This window comes from Pelodiscus sinensis, chromosome 1 (genome assembly GCF_052426305.1).
Source record: "Pelodiscus sinensis isolate ZL-2025 chromosome 1, ASM5242630v1, whole genome shotgun sequence".
Classification (NCBI taxonomy): Eukaryota; Metazoa; Chordata; order Testudines; family Trionychidae; genus Pelodiscus; species Pelodiscus sinensis.
In genome coordinates, this window is record NC_143052.1 from 351,676,543 (window position 1) to 351,691,503 (window position 14,961).

Below are 14,961 nucleotides of genomic sequence, written 5' to 3' on the forward strand. Positions count from 1 at the left end.
ATCGCTATTTCGAAATAACTTATTTTTAAAAAAGCATTATTCCTTGTGGAAAGCAGGAGTTAAGATTTTGAAATAACCAGCCCATTATTTTGAAATAATGGGCTTGGTAGGATGGATACTCTGCTTGCTAGTTCGAAATAAGGGGAGTTAGTGTAGACCAGGGCTAGGCATGAGGAACGTCTCAGACTGTGAATTTTGACCTTTTTGAACTCAGCCAAACTGGGACAGAGCAACCTTGATTAAAGAGGCACTGTCCTTTCTCCCTCTTGTCATGAATGTTTAAAGTCGGTGGCCCCAGGCGATCACATTATGCAGGTGTATTTGCCCATTTTGTCACGAAGCTCTTTGGTTTTAACCCCATAAATGATCGGGTTGAGCATGGGAGGGAGGAGGAGATAGAGGTTGCCTAAGATGATGTGAACATAAGGTGCAATGCCCTGACCGAACCGGTGTGTTAGGTTGGAAAAGAGGCTGGGGGTGTAATACATCAGCATCACACAGAGGTGGGCTGTGCAAGTATTGAGGGTTTTTTGGTGGGCTTCCTTGGAGGAGATTCTGAAGATGGCCCTGATGATGAAACCGTACGACAGGGCAATAAGTGTTAGGTCCAACCCATTGACTATAAAGAATAGCACTAAACCGTATGTCCTATTTACTGAAATATCCCCACACGACATCTTTGCCACAGCTGTGTGCTCACATTGCATATGGGGGATGAGGCGGTTGGCACAGAACGGCAGCCTGCTCAGGAGCAGGGGCAGGGGCAAAATGAAGAGAACAGCTCTTGCTAAACCTACCACCCCTAGCTTAGCGATTTGTGCGTTGCTGAGGATGGTGGTGTATCTCAGAGGGTTACATATGGCAACGTAGCGATCGAAGGCCATCGTCACGAGTATGGCTGAGTGCATGAGAGAAACCATGTGAAGGAAGAACATCTGGGTGAGGCATCCAGACAGAGTAATGTCTTTCAAACTGAACCAAAATATACACAGGGCCTTCGGCACAACAAAGGTAGGTGTGGCGATGTCTGAGAGCGCCAGCATACAGAGCAGCAGGTACATCGGCTTGTGCAAGGTCTGCTCTTTGCCTACAATCAACAGAATCATGAAATTCCCCAACAGGCCAATAAGGTAGAACACTGAGAAAGGGATGGCAATCCAGATGTGGGCAGCCTCCAGGCCAGGGAGGCCCACGAGGATGAATGTTGAAGGACCAGCATGAGTCACGTTGAAAGCTGCCATGAGGGGGTAGATGAGTTGCTTGGGGTCAGAACTGCTCAGGGTGTCTGTGAAGAGAGAGAAGCACATGGGGGGTGATCATCTGCTTTACAACAAATGGGAAAATACATATTTTATTAGTGTGGGTCAACTAAAAAGGAGGCTGAGCAGGGAGGTGGCAACGTTTGCAGATGGTACCAGATGACTGGGGTACCTCAGAGGGAGCTAAGTAAGCCAGGTGAATGGGCAGCAGAATGGAAGATGAACTTAGCTTTCAACAAGTGCAATGTATATGTGCATTTGGGAGAAAAAAAGTTATAACTACTCCAACACCTAACAAAGCTCCGATTTATTTATCTAGTCCCTCAAATGTCCCAGAGTTGCCTGTAGGAGAAAGAAAGAGCCTTAGGCCTGGGCCTGGTGCTTGAATCTCTTGGTGCTAGAACTGCTAGTACTGTTAAAAAGCACATGAAATACGTAATTAAATTCCACCAGGACAGTACAAGGACAACCAGCTGAGTCCATGATAAAATAGTGGAAAACAACAAGAGTGAAAGCACTACAACGGGCAGTGAATGCTTTGAAGGAAAGTATAAACATTCAAATGTACCACCTTACACAATGCATCTTGTACTAAAGTGTCTGAATTATGCTACAGATTGAATCTCTCTAGTCTGGCACTCTCTGGTCCAGCAACATCCCTGGTCTAGCAAGATTTTAGTTAGCTGGATGTCCACTTATCATAGAATAGTATTAGAAACGTAGCCGTGTTAGTCTGGTGCAGCTGAAGCAAAATTACAGGACTATGTAGCACTTTAAAGTGCAGATTTAAAAGGTCTTTGAAGCAGGATGCATGTAATTAAGTCATTGAGACAGTGTCCTTTCTGGCTGAAATGGCAAGAAACTGTTTTTTCTTTGTGATCCTGTCTAATATCTGTTTTGTGGGCATTGATCCTTTTGCGAAGTATCTGAGATGTTTGTCCAATGTACATAGCAGACGGACACTTTCGGCACATGATAGCATAAATTATATTTCTGGATGCGCAGGAATATGTGTACTTGATCTTATAACTTCAAAGATCTTCAAAGACCTTTTAAATCTGCACTTGAAAGGGAATCCTCTGAACTGTCATTCATGCTAAAATTCGACACTTTACGCCTGGGTCTCAACAAACACTCTAGTTATCTTACCCATTACAAAGATAGCTTCCCCAATTATCACCTCTAATATCATTAGCTCACAGACATTTACCTCCCCCCCCACATCCCCCTTCTGTTCTGAAATTTGATTTGTCCTTTTCATATGTGTTCACTTTTTTAAAAATTGTATCCTTTGGTATATATGGTTGTGACTATTTTCTTCCACTATTTGATCTGAGGAAGTGGGTTTGGCCCACGAAAGCTCATCATCTAATAAACCATCTTGTTAGTCTTTAAAGTGCTACATAGTCCTGTATTTTGCTTCACTTATCATAGGTGTGGCTAAGTTTCCTGCAGTCCCATAAATTTTGTTTACAGCCACCAGTCCTGGCTCTCAGTGATCTGTGCTGTTATTTAGCTCTGTTTTGCCCCTAAACGTCTTCTAAGAGCCCAGTAAGCAGTGGAAGTGTTGATAATGTTGATAAACAACATTGACCTCCTGTAGTCTGGAAAATTTTCTGGTTCAGCACTGGTCAGGTCCCGAGGGTGCTGGACTAGAGAGGTTCAGCCTGTATAACCATATACTCATATCATAATAACACCACTGTGAAGAATATGGGGTGTAGTGTCGCACACTGATCAATGGCTGCTTCTTCTGTTGTAATGCCTGAAGTTACATAAAAGGTGCAAGAACAATGATTGCAAACACATTGACGTTGACTGTGACATCCAAGCTGCAGTTGCATGGCTTGCCAGGGCAAAGAGACCAGGAAACTCCCCAGATGCTTTCAGCACCAGGAAAGGTCCCAGCACTGGCGTTGGAGCAACAATCAAAAAGATAAAAAAAGTTCAGCGGTTCCTCTTTCCCATCCATGTTCATGCCCCCAGTGATACCCACCTCTCCTTGTACACTCCCTGATTTTCACACTGACAACCTGCCCGTGGACATCCTACTTCCTGCCCCACATCCTCCCAGTGCTGGCCACTAGTCCCCCCTGAGCCTCCAGCTCTGCCACACATTGATACACCTCACCCAGGACCAACATCAGGCACCATTCCCCAGAGTGAATTCACAGACATATAGGCTACGTCTACACCAGCATGATTTTGCACAAGAACTCCTTTGCGGAAAAGTTCTTGTGCAAAAACTGTTCCAGAAGAGAGCGTCTACACTGGCATGTGCCTTTGTGTAAGAGCTGTGCTTTTGCGCAAGAGCATCCATGCCAGTGTAGATGCTCTCTTGCGCAAGAAAGCTCTGATGGCCATTTTAACCACAGGGCTTTCTTGTGCAAGAAATTCATGTTGCCTGTCTACACTGGCCTCTTGCGCAAGAACAGTTGCACAAGAGGGCTTATTCCTGAGCGGGAGCATCAGAGTTCTTGTGCGAGAAGCACTGATTTCATACATTAGAATGTCAGTGTTATTGCGCAAGAACTCGTGGCCAGTATAGACAGGCAGCAAGTTTTGGTGTAAAAGCGAACGCTTTTGTGCAAGATCGTGCCAATGTAGACACAGCCATAGAATCATAGACTCATAGGGCTGAAAGAGACCTCAGGAGGTCATCGAGTCCAATGCAGGACCCACCTCAACTAAACCATCTCAGCCAGGATTTTGTCAAGCTGGGACTTTAAAACCTGTACAGAGTTTTGTCAAGCTGGGACCTTAAAACCTCCCTAGGTAATCCATCCCAGCTATGTCTAGACTACAGGCTTCTTTCGGCAGAAGCTTTTCTGGAAGAGATCTTCCAAAAAAACTTCTTCCAAAAAATAGCGTCTGCACAGCAAAAATGCATCAAAAAAGCGATCTGCTTTTTAAAAAGATAACATCCCCACTGACTGGACACTATCTCGCATGTAAGCTGTGATTACTGTGGGCGGAGTGGCCACCATGGCACCTGTGCTTTTCCCTCTTTCCTCTTCAAAAGAACTCCCTCTTCCCCATTCACACACACCTCCTTCCGACGGAGCTCTTTCAGAAAAAGGCTTCTTCCTCGTAGAGAGAGGTTTACCAATGTCAGAAAAACACCTTTGTACTTTTGATTTTTTCCGAAAGAACGCAATTGCAGTGTGGATGTAAGTGACGTTTTTCGTAAAAACAGACTTTTTTCCAAAAAATCTCTATGTTGTAGACATACCCTCAATGCTTCCCCACCCTCCTAGGCTGTGTCTATACTGGCAAGTTATTCCGGAAAATCAGCCACTTTTCTGGAAAACTTGCCAGCTGTCTACACTGACCTCTTGAATTTCCGGAAAAGCACTGACGATCTAATGTAAAATCATCAGTGCTGTTCCGGAAAAACTATGCTGCTCCCGTTTGGGCAAAAGTCTTTTTCCAGAAAACTGTTCCAGAAAAGGGCCAGTGTAGATAGCACAGTAGTGTTTTCCGCAAAAAAACCCCAAACGTGAGAATAATGATCGGGGCTTTTTTGCGGAAAAGCGCGTCTAGATTGGCCACAGACGCTTTTCCGGAAAAAGTGCTTTTCTGGAAAAGCATCCTGCCAATCTAGACGCGCTTTTCCGGAAATACTTTTAACGGAAAACCTTTTCCGTTAAAAGCATTTCCGGAAAATCATGCCAGTGTAGACATAGCCCTAGTGTAATAGTTTGTCCTAATATCCAAATTGCATATCTTATTTTGGTCTTATTTAGAAATAGCTTATTTCATACTTTGGTTGTCTATACCGTGCCAAATTGCAAAATAACCCGCTATTCCGAAATATCCCTTACTCCTCGTGGAATGAGGTTTACAAGGACATCAGAACAGAGAGCCCAAAGTAACAAGCTTGCTGTTAAGACACAGGATCACTATTTCAGGATACTCTAGTATCCCAAAATAATATTGTAATGTAAATGTAGCCAGAGAGGCCTGTCTCAGTTGACAGGGACCCAGTCAAGGCAAAATGTGGGCGTAGAATCAGGCCACTGTGGCCAATTCTTGTTGTGAACTCTCTGGTAACACAGCCACACTGAAGGGGCTTTGGTTGCACTTCCTAATAAGGCAGCAAAGATGCAGACCTGGAAAACTTGAATAAATCAGAAAACAAACAAACCAACCCTCCTCCCCCAGTCCTTTCCCTTCCCCCCTCTCGCTCCCCGAATGGACACAGAAGAACATAGTAAATGACACGTAACTGATCTTAAAAACAAATATATTTGTCTAAATGATTTCTAATACATTTGTTGTTCTAGCTCATGGAATCAGAAAATCCTAGGGCTAGAAGACACCTCAGGAGGTCATCGAGTCCAGCCCCCTGTCCAAAGCAGGACCAATCTCCAACGAAATCAACCCAGACAGAGCTGTGTCAAGCCAAAAGTTAAAAACCTCTAGGGATGGAGATACTACCACCTCCCGAAGTAACCCATCCCAGTGCTTCCCCACCCTCCTAGGGAAATAGATTGTCCTAAAATCCAACCTAGACTTCCCCCAACCATTCAACAAGGCAAATATCTTGATGTTTCCAACAAAACTAAACAATGCAAGTCACTGTGCTGATGAATTCCTGCCCAGATGGTTCTTGACTTAAGAACATAAGAACGGTCGCACTAGGTCAGACCAAAGGTCCATCTAGCCCAGACAGTGGCCAATCCCACTTGAATAGTGGGTGGCGGGGCAGGTTTCTGTGTGGCCTAGTGGATAGGGCTGCTACTTGGGGAGGACAGGGTCATGGGTCCGGGCCCACTGGGGTCAGGTCAGGAGGTGGGTCAAGAGGCATGGGGGTAGGCAGGATGAAGGTACTCTTTCTAAGCCTGTAGACCTAACTGTAATGCAGAAAGAAGCAGCTCACCAAACTCTCTCTTAGCAGAGACAAGAAATCCTGTGACAGGAAGGCCCAGCCTTGAGACTCTCACATATCTGATACTCTGTGTGTTGGACAGCCTCTTTTATAATTCCCCTGCACAGTCCCTGTGGATTCCGACCTTGGCCTGCAGTCCCAGACAATTCCCTCAGCCTAGAAATGAGCAGAAAATAAACCCTGGAGAACTACAGCTCAAGAGCCCCTCCTGGGAGTAAAGAAATGATTCCCCCATACCAGGAGCTCACGTTGTCAGTCTTGCCGACTGTTCAGCCTAGCATTTGCTCATGGCTTTTTTTTCCCATGTGTGGTGGACAGCCATCTACACTATGCGTAGGAAAGCTGTCACAGCGTGAGGGTGAAAAATGGTTTTCATTCGATCATAGCAGCGTACTGCAGCTAACCACCCATGCGGTTGTAATATCTGGTCTGGGACAGGGAACCTAAGGCTGGACCCTGGCTTGCCTGGATCCAGCCCCTCAGGCTTAGGCCCCCCAGCACTGGGGAGCCCCTGCTGGCACTCCAGCCCCCAACCCTCCGGGGCTGGAGCACACAAAAATCTACTATCCTGGCTCTCTCTAGGCTCTGGTGTGTGAGGGAAATATGGGGAGAGTCTTCTCTGTTGGAGGCCACATCATTGAGGGTTTGTTTTCTTTTTTTGCTTCTCTCTTGTGTGTGTGGCCCCCGACTGATTTTCCTGTGGGTCAGCACCCCCCACTCTCATTCTTGACCCCTGCTAGTCCATTAGCCTCTGAAAAGCACTGCCACCATGAGGAGGCCAAATGACACGATGCAGAAGTGATGCAAGAGCTTTCTTCTCCCAGGTTTCTGGCATCAAACGTGTTTTTCAGTATCCCTCTGTGAGGTCTAAGGTGGCAATGTGTCCTACAGCTCTCCACAGTTCTCAGACTTCCTCTACTCGCTGCAGTGAGTAAGCATCACATTTCAATGCTGTGTTGACCCTTTGAAATAAATCCATCAGCAGGTCAAAACTAGTATGCTGGGACTCCCCGTTCACTGTGTGAGCCCACCAGCACTCCCAGGGCCAAAATGAACTGGAGTTCATCTCATGTGGTGTCCCGCATTTCACAAGGTACCATGAATGAAGTTTCCCTGGTCTGTTACCTTGGGGCCATTTCAGTATGAATCATAGAACACCAGAACTGGAAGGGACCTCAAGAGGTCATCAAGTCCAGTCCCCTGCCCTCATAGAAGGACCACGCATTATCCAGATCATCCCTGACAGATGTCTATCCAACCTGCTCTTCAATATCTCTGGTGATGGAGATTTCACAATCTTCCTGGGGAATTTATTCCAGCATTTAACCACCCTGGCAATACAGTGGTATTTTAGGTAGGTGTGCTCTTCTGAGGTGAGACCACGGTGGTAAAAGAAGTAAACAATTGCTACTTCTTGATCTGTTTTCGGGCAACCGATCCTCTGCCATGTTTTTGCTAGCCTAATTTGGTCTCCAGTGCACATCATCCCTTGCGTCTACACAGCAGTAGGTTACATCTACACTGACTTTATTCTGAAATAACATAGTGTGTGTCTGCACAGCAAGCCTTTATTTTGAAATAATGTCAAACTGGAGAACTTCTTACTCCAACTCCTGTAACCCTTGCTTTTGAGGAGTAAGAGAAGTCAAAGAAAGAGTGTTCTCCCTTCAACTGCTGTGTAGATGGCACCAAAAGCCAAAGTATGCTATTTCGACTTCAGCTACACAGTTGATGTAGGTCAAGTTGCGTAGCTTAATTCGACTTTTGCCTTGTTGTATAGATGTGCCCATACTGATGCGTTCTCATCTCCAGGGTGCAGTCTGTGAGCAAGAGGAAATATTGCACCCTTCTAGCTATCCAGTTAGGATGGCCACTTTTCACACTGCCTTGGAATAGGTCAGCCCCTCCAGGCTTGTCATTACACAACACGACAACCGATAGCAACACACACCTAACCTGAGCTACCTGAGGGCTTACCCAAGGCACCCAAGTGTATATAACAGACAACAGCCAATTTCTCAGCTTCTCAGTCTTTCACACCTTGCCCTGTACAGAGTGCTGTATAATGCATCATTTGAGGTGGGAAAAATATGCAAAAGGAATGTAGAAACCTGGGCTGGGGAACCTTGTTTTGGGTCGGGAGCTGCTGACCCACAGAAAAATCAGTTGGGAGCCACAAATAAGTGAAAACCAAAGAAAAAAACCCAACCCTCATTGACATGGCTCCCAGACCCTCAACTGAGGAGAAAGACACTCCCTACATTCCCCTTGCACACCAGAGCCTGGGGGGCCCAACCTAGTAGATTTTGTGTGCTCCAGCCCCATGGTGGGGCAGCAGTATGGGCCCCCCAATGTGGGGAGGGCCCTGAGCTTTGGGGGCCGGATCCAGACAAGTCAGGGGCCACATCCAGCTCCCAGATTTGAGGTTCCCCAGCCCTGGTACAAACCAAGCTGAGATTTTCCTCACACATTTGCCTCAAAGGCACGTTAGTTGAAAAATAATAATAATTTAAAAAGTTTAATTGAAAAAAATATTTTAAATTATCATAAGTGATCGTGAATGGATCAAAGAAAATAACCTAGCAGAGAAATAAAACCACAAGCTAAGAGGAAGATCCTAGATCCTAGCAGGTAGTGATCAATGGCTCGATGTCAGGATGGCGGTTGGTTTCTAGTGGAGTGCCCCAAGGTTCGGTTCTAGGACCCGTTTTGTTCAATATCTTTATTAATGACCTGGATGAGGGGATGGATTACACCCTCAGCAAGTTTGCGGATGACACTAAGCTAGGGGGAGAGGTAGATATGCTTGAGGGGAGAGATAGGGTCCAGAGTGACTTAGACAAATTGGAGGATTGGGTCACAAGAAATCTGATGAGGTTCAACAAGGACAAGTGCAGAGTCCTGCACTTGGGACAGAAGAATCCCAAGCATTGTGACAGGCTCGGGACCAACCAGCTAAGTAGTAATTCTGCAGAAAAGGACCTGGGGGTTACAGTGGATGAGAAGCTGAATATGAGTCAACAGTGTGCCCTTGTAGCCAAGAAGGCTAATGGTATATTGGGTTGCTTTAAGAGGAGCATTGCCAGCAGATCCAGAGATGTCATTATTCCCCTTTATTCGGCTCTGGTGAGGCCACATCTGGAGTATTGTGCCCAGTTCTGGACCCTCCACTACAAAAATGATGTGGACGCATTGGACAGGGTCCAGCGGAGGGCAACCAAAATGATTAGGGAGCTGGAGCATATGACCTATGAGAAGAGGCTGAGGGAGTTGGGCCTGTTTAGTCTGCAGAAGCGATGAGTGAGGAGGGATTTGATAAAAGCTTTCTGATTCCTGGGTTCCAAAAAGGATGGAAAAAAGGCTGTTCTCAGTAGTGACAGATGGCAGAACAAGGAGCATGGTCTCAAGTTGGGGTGGGAGATGTCCAGGTTGGATATTAGGAAAAACTAGTTCACTAGGAGGGTGGTGAAGCACTGGAATGGGTTACCTAGGGAAGTAGTGGAGTCTCCATCCCTAGCGGTGTTTAAGTCTCGGCTTGACAAAGCCCTGGCTAGGTTGATTTAGTTGAGATTGGTCCTGCCTAGAGCAGGGAGCTTGACCTGATGACCTTCTGAGATCTTTTCCAGCTCTATGGTTCTATGATTCTATGATATGAATTAGCAATTTCTCACCCTGAAAGGAAGTGGGAAAGGAACAGAGAATAGCAACTGCATTGAATAGGGACATGGAACAGCTTCCATATGTAAAGAGATTAATACGCCTTGTACATTACCAGTTGGAAAAAAGAGATGAATCGGGGGGATACTACACAGGTTTATAAATTGATGATGGGTGATGAAAATTAAACAAGAAACTGTTAATTACCAAATGAAAGTAATAGAAGATTTAAAACAAAGCCACCAAAGCACATCCAGCAAACAAAGATAAGGGAACATTTCTTCACACAAGCCACAGTGAGCATGTGCAACCTTTTGCCACAGGGTGTTCTCAAGTCAAAGACAAAAAGAAAATTGAATAAAAAAAAAGAACTAGAATTATGGCATAATAGAATCCTAGAAATGGAAGGGACCTTGAGAAGTCATCAAGAGCATCCCCTGTCCTCACAGCAGGACCAAGCACCATCTAGATCACCCCGATAGATATCTCTCTGACCTGCTCTTAAGTATCTCCAGGGATGGATCTTCCAGGACCTCCCTAGGCAGCTTGGGAGGGGGTAGGCGGGATAGTTCAGTCGTTTGAGCACTGGCTTGCTAAACCCAGGGTTGTGAATTCAATCCTTGTGGAGGCCATTTGGGGCAAAATTTCATCAGAGATGGTACTTGGTCCTGCTGTTAAGGCAGGGGACTGAACTCAATGACCCTTCAAGGTCCCTTCCAGTTCTAGGAGATAGGCAATCTCCATTAATTTTGAATTTTTTTAACTTATTCCAGTTTTTAACCACCCTGACAGGTAGGAAGTTTTTTTCCTAAAGTCCAAACTAAACTTCCCTTGCTGCAGTTTAAGCCCATGGCTTCCTGTCCTGTCCTCAGAGGCCAAGGAGAACAATTTTTCTCCCTCCTCCTTGTAACTCCCTTCTATATATAGGGAAGATAGGTTCATTAACCAGGACATTCAAGGACTCAGAATAATTCCCTGAAGTGTCCCCAACCACTTTTGCTTTCCAGAAGCTAGGAAGGGGCAACAGGGGATGGATGACTTCATGATTACCAGTTTTGTTCATTCCCTTTGAAATAATTGGCATTGGCCACTATTGGAGGGCAGGAAACTTGGCTAGATGGGACATTGGTTTGACCCTGGTTTGATATTCTTCTAAACAGCAAAAATGTCAAGGGTTGCTTTTACACAGTTTTTTCTTATCATAGAATCAGAGAATCCCAGGGCTGGAAGAGACCTCAGGTGTTGAGTCCAGCCCCCTGCCCAAAGCAGGACCAATCCCAACTCAATCATCCCAGCCAGGGCTTTGTCAAGCTGGGACTTAAAAACCTCTAGGGGTGGAGATTCCACCCCACTCCCTAGGGAACCCATCCCAGTGCTTCACCACCCTCCTAGAGAAATAGTTCTTCCTAATATCCAACCTAGACCTCTCGCACTACAACTTGAGACCAATTTCCTTACCCCTCTTGAGCAAAGACAAAACTGGGGGAAGGACTGGTCCCAGGCTAAAAGGATTTCTAGTCGATGGAATCCTCGTAGACTGCTTGTATCACCCGTCAGGGTAAGGAATTGCTAATTCACATTGAACCCTTCTAGTACCTGAGGGTTGGTGTCTAGTTTTTTTTATTGGCTAGGCAATCAGCTTTGATCTGTTTGCTATCACTTATACTCTTTTTCTTACCAAACTTGTTTTGTTTGTTATTTATTGAAACCAGTGTGCCTTTGAGTGAAGTGTCTGGGAAAAAGCTCAGCGTTGTAAAAATAAGATTAAGGAGCTTCAATTGTACAGATCCCTGTGCTGTGCAAAAGCTTCTAATTTGGGATTTATACTCTGGGGGGGGAGGCATGAATGTGGGGAGATGGGAAGTTGGTGGGTATCTGCTGGTTGTGCTTTGGTGGCTTAGGGAAGCCCTCAGGTACCTCATTTGGGGTATGGCTACACTAGGAAATTATTTCAAAATAGTTTATTTTGAAATGACTCCCAAAAGAACAATTTTGAAATAGTGTCTCCACTCTACAGAGAAGCCTCAAAATTAGTCCAAGGCAGGCTCCTGAGTTTGGATGTGCTACCACGACTAAGAGCTCCAGGAAGCATTGGGGGTAATTACTTTGAATGACTCGGGGGAGTAGTTATTTTGAAACCACTGTGGAACATCCAGACTATCACTGTTTCGAAATAAGAGTTATTCCTCGTGAAAAGCAGGAGTAATAATTTCGGGAAAAAAACAGGCTTATTCGGTTATTCTGAAATAACCAGGCCTGTAATTTCAAAATAACAGGCTTGGTACTGAAGGCACTCGGCTTGTCATTTCAAAATAAGGGAAATAACTCCTTTGTGTAGACCAGGGCTTGGGTGTGTAGCACCATCTGCTGTCATGTTGAGCGGCAACCCCAGGAGAGGCTGTATCTCCAACACAGCAGCGTGGAGAAGGGCAAACACATCTTGGCGTTTACGGGGTGCAGCCATTCCATGGATCTAGGACTTCACCATGAGGGTGACAACCCATCAAACTCACAGCCTCTGGAGCCCAAATTAGGCCCAGAGGCTCCTGTGACAAAAGCATGAGGGAGCAACGGTCACCAGATGAAAAGCTCCAGATGGAGCAGTTGGTTGATTCTCGTAAAATGGGGAATACCATGTGATATGAAATCCTGGTCATTTTTGGTCCTGGGAATGGAGAAGGAACCACTCGGGCTCCATCCACACTGCAGCGCTATTTTGGGACACCGGAGGTATCTCAAAATAGATATTCTGTGTCTTTTGAGTGTGCCTGTTATTTTGAAATATAACGGGCTCATTATTCTGACATCTCTGTAAACCTCATTCCACAAGAAGTAAGGGACGTTTCGGAATAGCAGTTTATTTTGAAATTAGTGCTGTGTAGACAGTGCCAAATTTCGAAATAAGCTATTTTGAAATAAGATCAGAATAAGCTATGCAATTTGCGTAGCTCAAATTGCGTATCTTCTTTCGACCTACAGACCAGTGTAGACGGACCCTCAGTAAGAGGGAGAAGTCCTGTGGTACTAGCACTGATGCAGGACAACAGAACCTGTTTCTGAATCAATTTCTTGAATATCAGGACAGTATCCTTTGCAGAGCCATAGGGGATCAGTCGGAAAAGGCTTTCCTTGTCAACTGATCCCCGTCTAGACTGCCGCTTTTTGCCGGCAAAGTGCCGCATTGGCAAAAAGCGGTGGCCATTTTTATTCTAATGAAGTGCGGGATATTTAAATCCCCGCTTCATTAGCAATTTTGGTATGTCTAATTTACATCCCTCTGGCAACAGAAGGATGTAGTCTAGTCATCCCCCAAGACTCAGTTTTCCCTGACTCTCTGAGCCCCTGGTGTTGGTGAATCATTTCTTCACTCCTAGGAGAAGCCTCTCAAGCTGTACATCTCCAGGGTCCATTTTTCTGCTCTTCCAGCTGCTCACATAACAGAGGGAATTGTCTGGGCATTCTGACCAATCTGTGAGACCATGGGGTCTGTCATCAGGAAGCATATATGTCACTGCCCAGCACAGTGGATGCCATACCTGTGAGATCCAGACGTTGCTTCTCAGGGCTCTGTGTTCCTGTCATAGGAAGAAGATTTCTTCTCTCTGCTGAGCAGGATTGTGGTGAGTTGCCTCTTTCTGCAATAATGTTAGTGCTGAGGGCTGAGGAAAGGTTCCAGGGCTCAAGTCAAAAAGAGTTTGGGCAGGAATTCACCAGTGCAGACCCTTCATCTGTTAAGCATTGACAGAAACAATAAGGGATTTGTATGGTTAACATTGGAAACTACAAATATATCGAAAGGGTTCATGATCAGTTCTTTATCTCTTTCTCTGTTCTTCTCCCCGTCTTAGTATCTTCCTTTCTGGGGGCTGTGTGTTTTTTGCTCTGCTTTATCTTCCAAATCAGCAATTTCATTCTGCTGTTCTTAAGTGCAGCTTCTGCAGTAGAGTTTCCATGTCATCAGAGATTTCACAACAAGTTTCTTCAGTTTCAAATTCAGCAGTTTCACTGCTCTCTTAGGCTACGTCTACACTGGCATGATTTTCCGGAAATGCTTTTAACGGAAAACTTTTCTGTTAAAAGCATTTTTGGAAAAGCATGTCTAGATTGGGAGGACGCTTTTCCGCAAAAGCGCTTTTTGTCACACAGGGGCATACACTGAGACAGCCGCGTTATTTCAGGATACCATTTGCCATTTTGTTGCCTAATCACTTCGTTCAGTGAGATCTTTTTGAAGCTCTTCACTGTCTGCTTTGGTCTTAACTATCTTGAACAGTTTGGTATCATGTACAAATTTCGCCACCTCACGGTTTACCAGTGTCCCTTGAGTGGCTTGCCACCAAAATGTTAAAATACGTTGCTATTAGAACTGAGCGTATATAATATTCATTGAATTTACTTTCATATAGGATTTAGATACAGTGTTTCTCTCTGCTAATTGCTAAGGTATTGCCCCCAAAATGGTGTTTTCAAGTACCTTAGTGGCTCCAGGAAAGAGCTGATGTCTGTGTGTGGAAAGGTGGACAGGGTCAATGTCTCTTGCCCCCCGCCTTCCCTCCAATTTGCTCCTTGGCTTGTACTGAGCACATTCAGCAACACAGCAGAAGCTGCTGTCCTCACTCTGACCCCCACCTTGATACTGTGGCATGCACAGATTACCCTCCTGACAAAATCTGAAATGCTTCCTCAGATTTAGCCCCAGACAGGAAGGTGAGGCTGACCTCCCTCTATTCCCCGGTATAGGCAGACACTGAGTTTCACCTCATCTGAGGAGCTATTTCAGTGAGTTCTTGCTGTGGGATCTTGCATCTGGTTTTTGTCCTTGGTGAGGAATATCACAGTGTATCTGTGAGGGAAGGTGACCTGTCACCGTGGCTTAACCGCCATGTAAAAGAAGCAGTGAGGGACGAAAAGATATCTTTTAAGAAGTGGAAGTCCAATCCTAGTGAGATAAATAGAAAGGAACATAAACACTGTCAAATCAAGTGTAAAAATGTAATAAGAAAAGCAAAAAAAGATGTTGAGGAACAGCTAGCCAAAAACTCAAAAAGAAATAACAAAATGTTTTTTAAGTACATTAGAAGCAGGAAGCCTGCTAAAAAACCTGTGGGTCCCCTAGATGATCGAGCTATAAAAGGAGCAATCAAGGACGATAAA

General features: G+C 45.2%; 1 protein-coding gene across 1 annotated transcript; it reads right to left on the reverse strand.

The window, feature by feature from the left end:
- Window positions 1-302: 302 nt before the first annotated feature.
- On the reverse strand, window positions 303-1,241 carry LOC102443522 (olfactory receptor 52D1-like). Its single transcript, XM_006110233.3, has one exon. It carries the CDS (start codon window positions 1,239-1,241, stop codon window positions 303-305), a length of 939 nt encoding a protein of 312 aa, XP_006110295.3.
- Window positions 1,242-14,961: the final 13,720 nt, after the last annotated feature.

Coding starts and splice junctions, on each gene's coding strand:
- LOC102443522 (XM_006110233.3), bottom strand. CDS start 1,241: ATGGCAGCTTTCAACGTGACTCATGCTGGTCCTTCAACATTCATCCTC.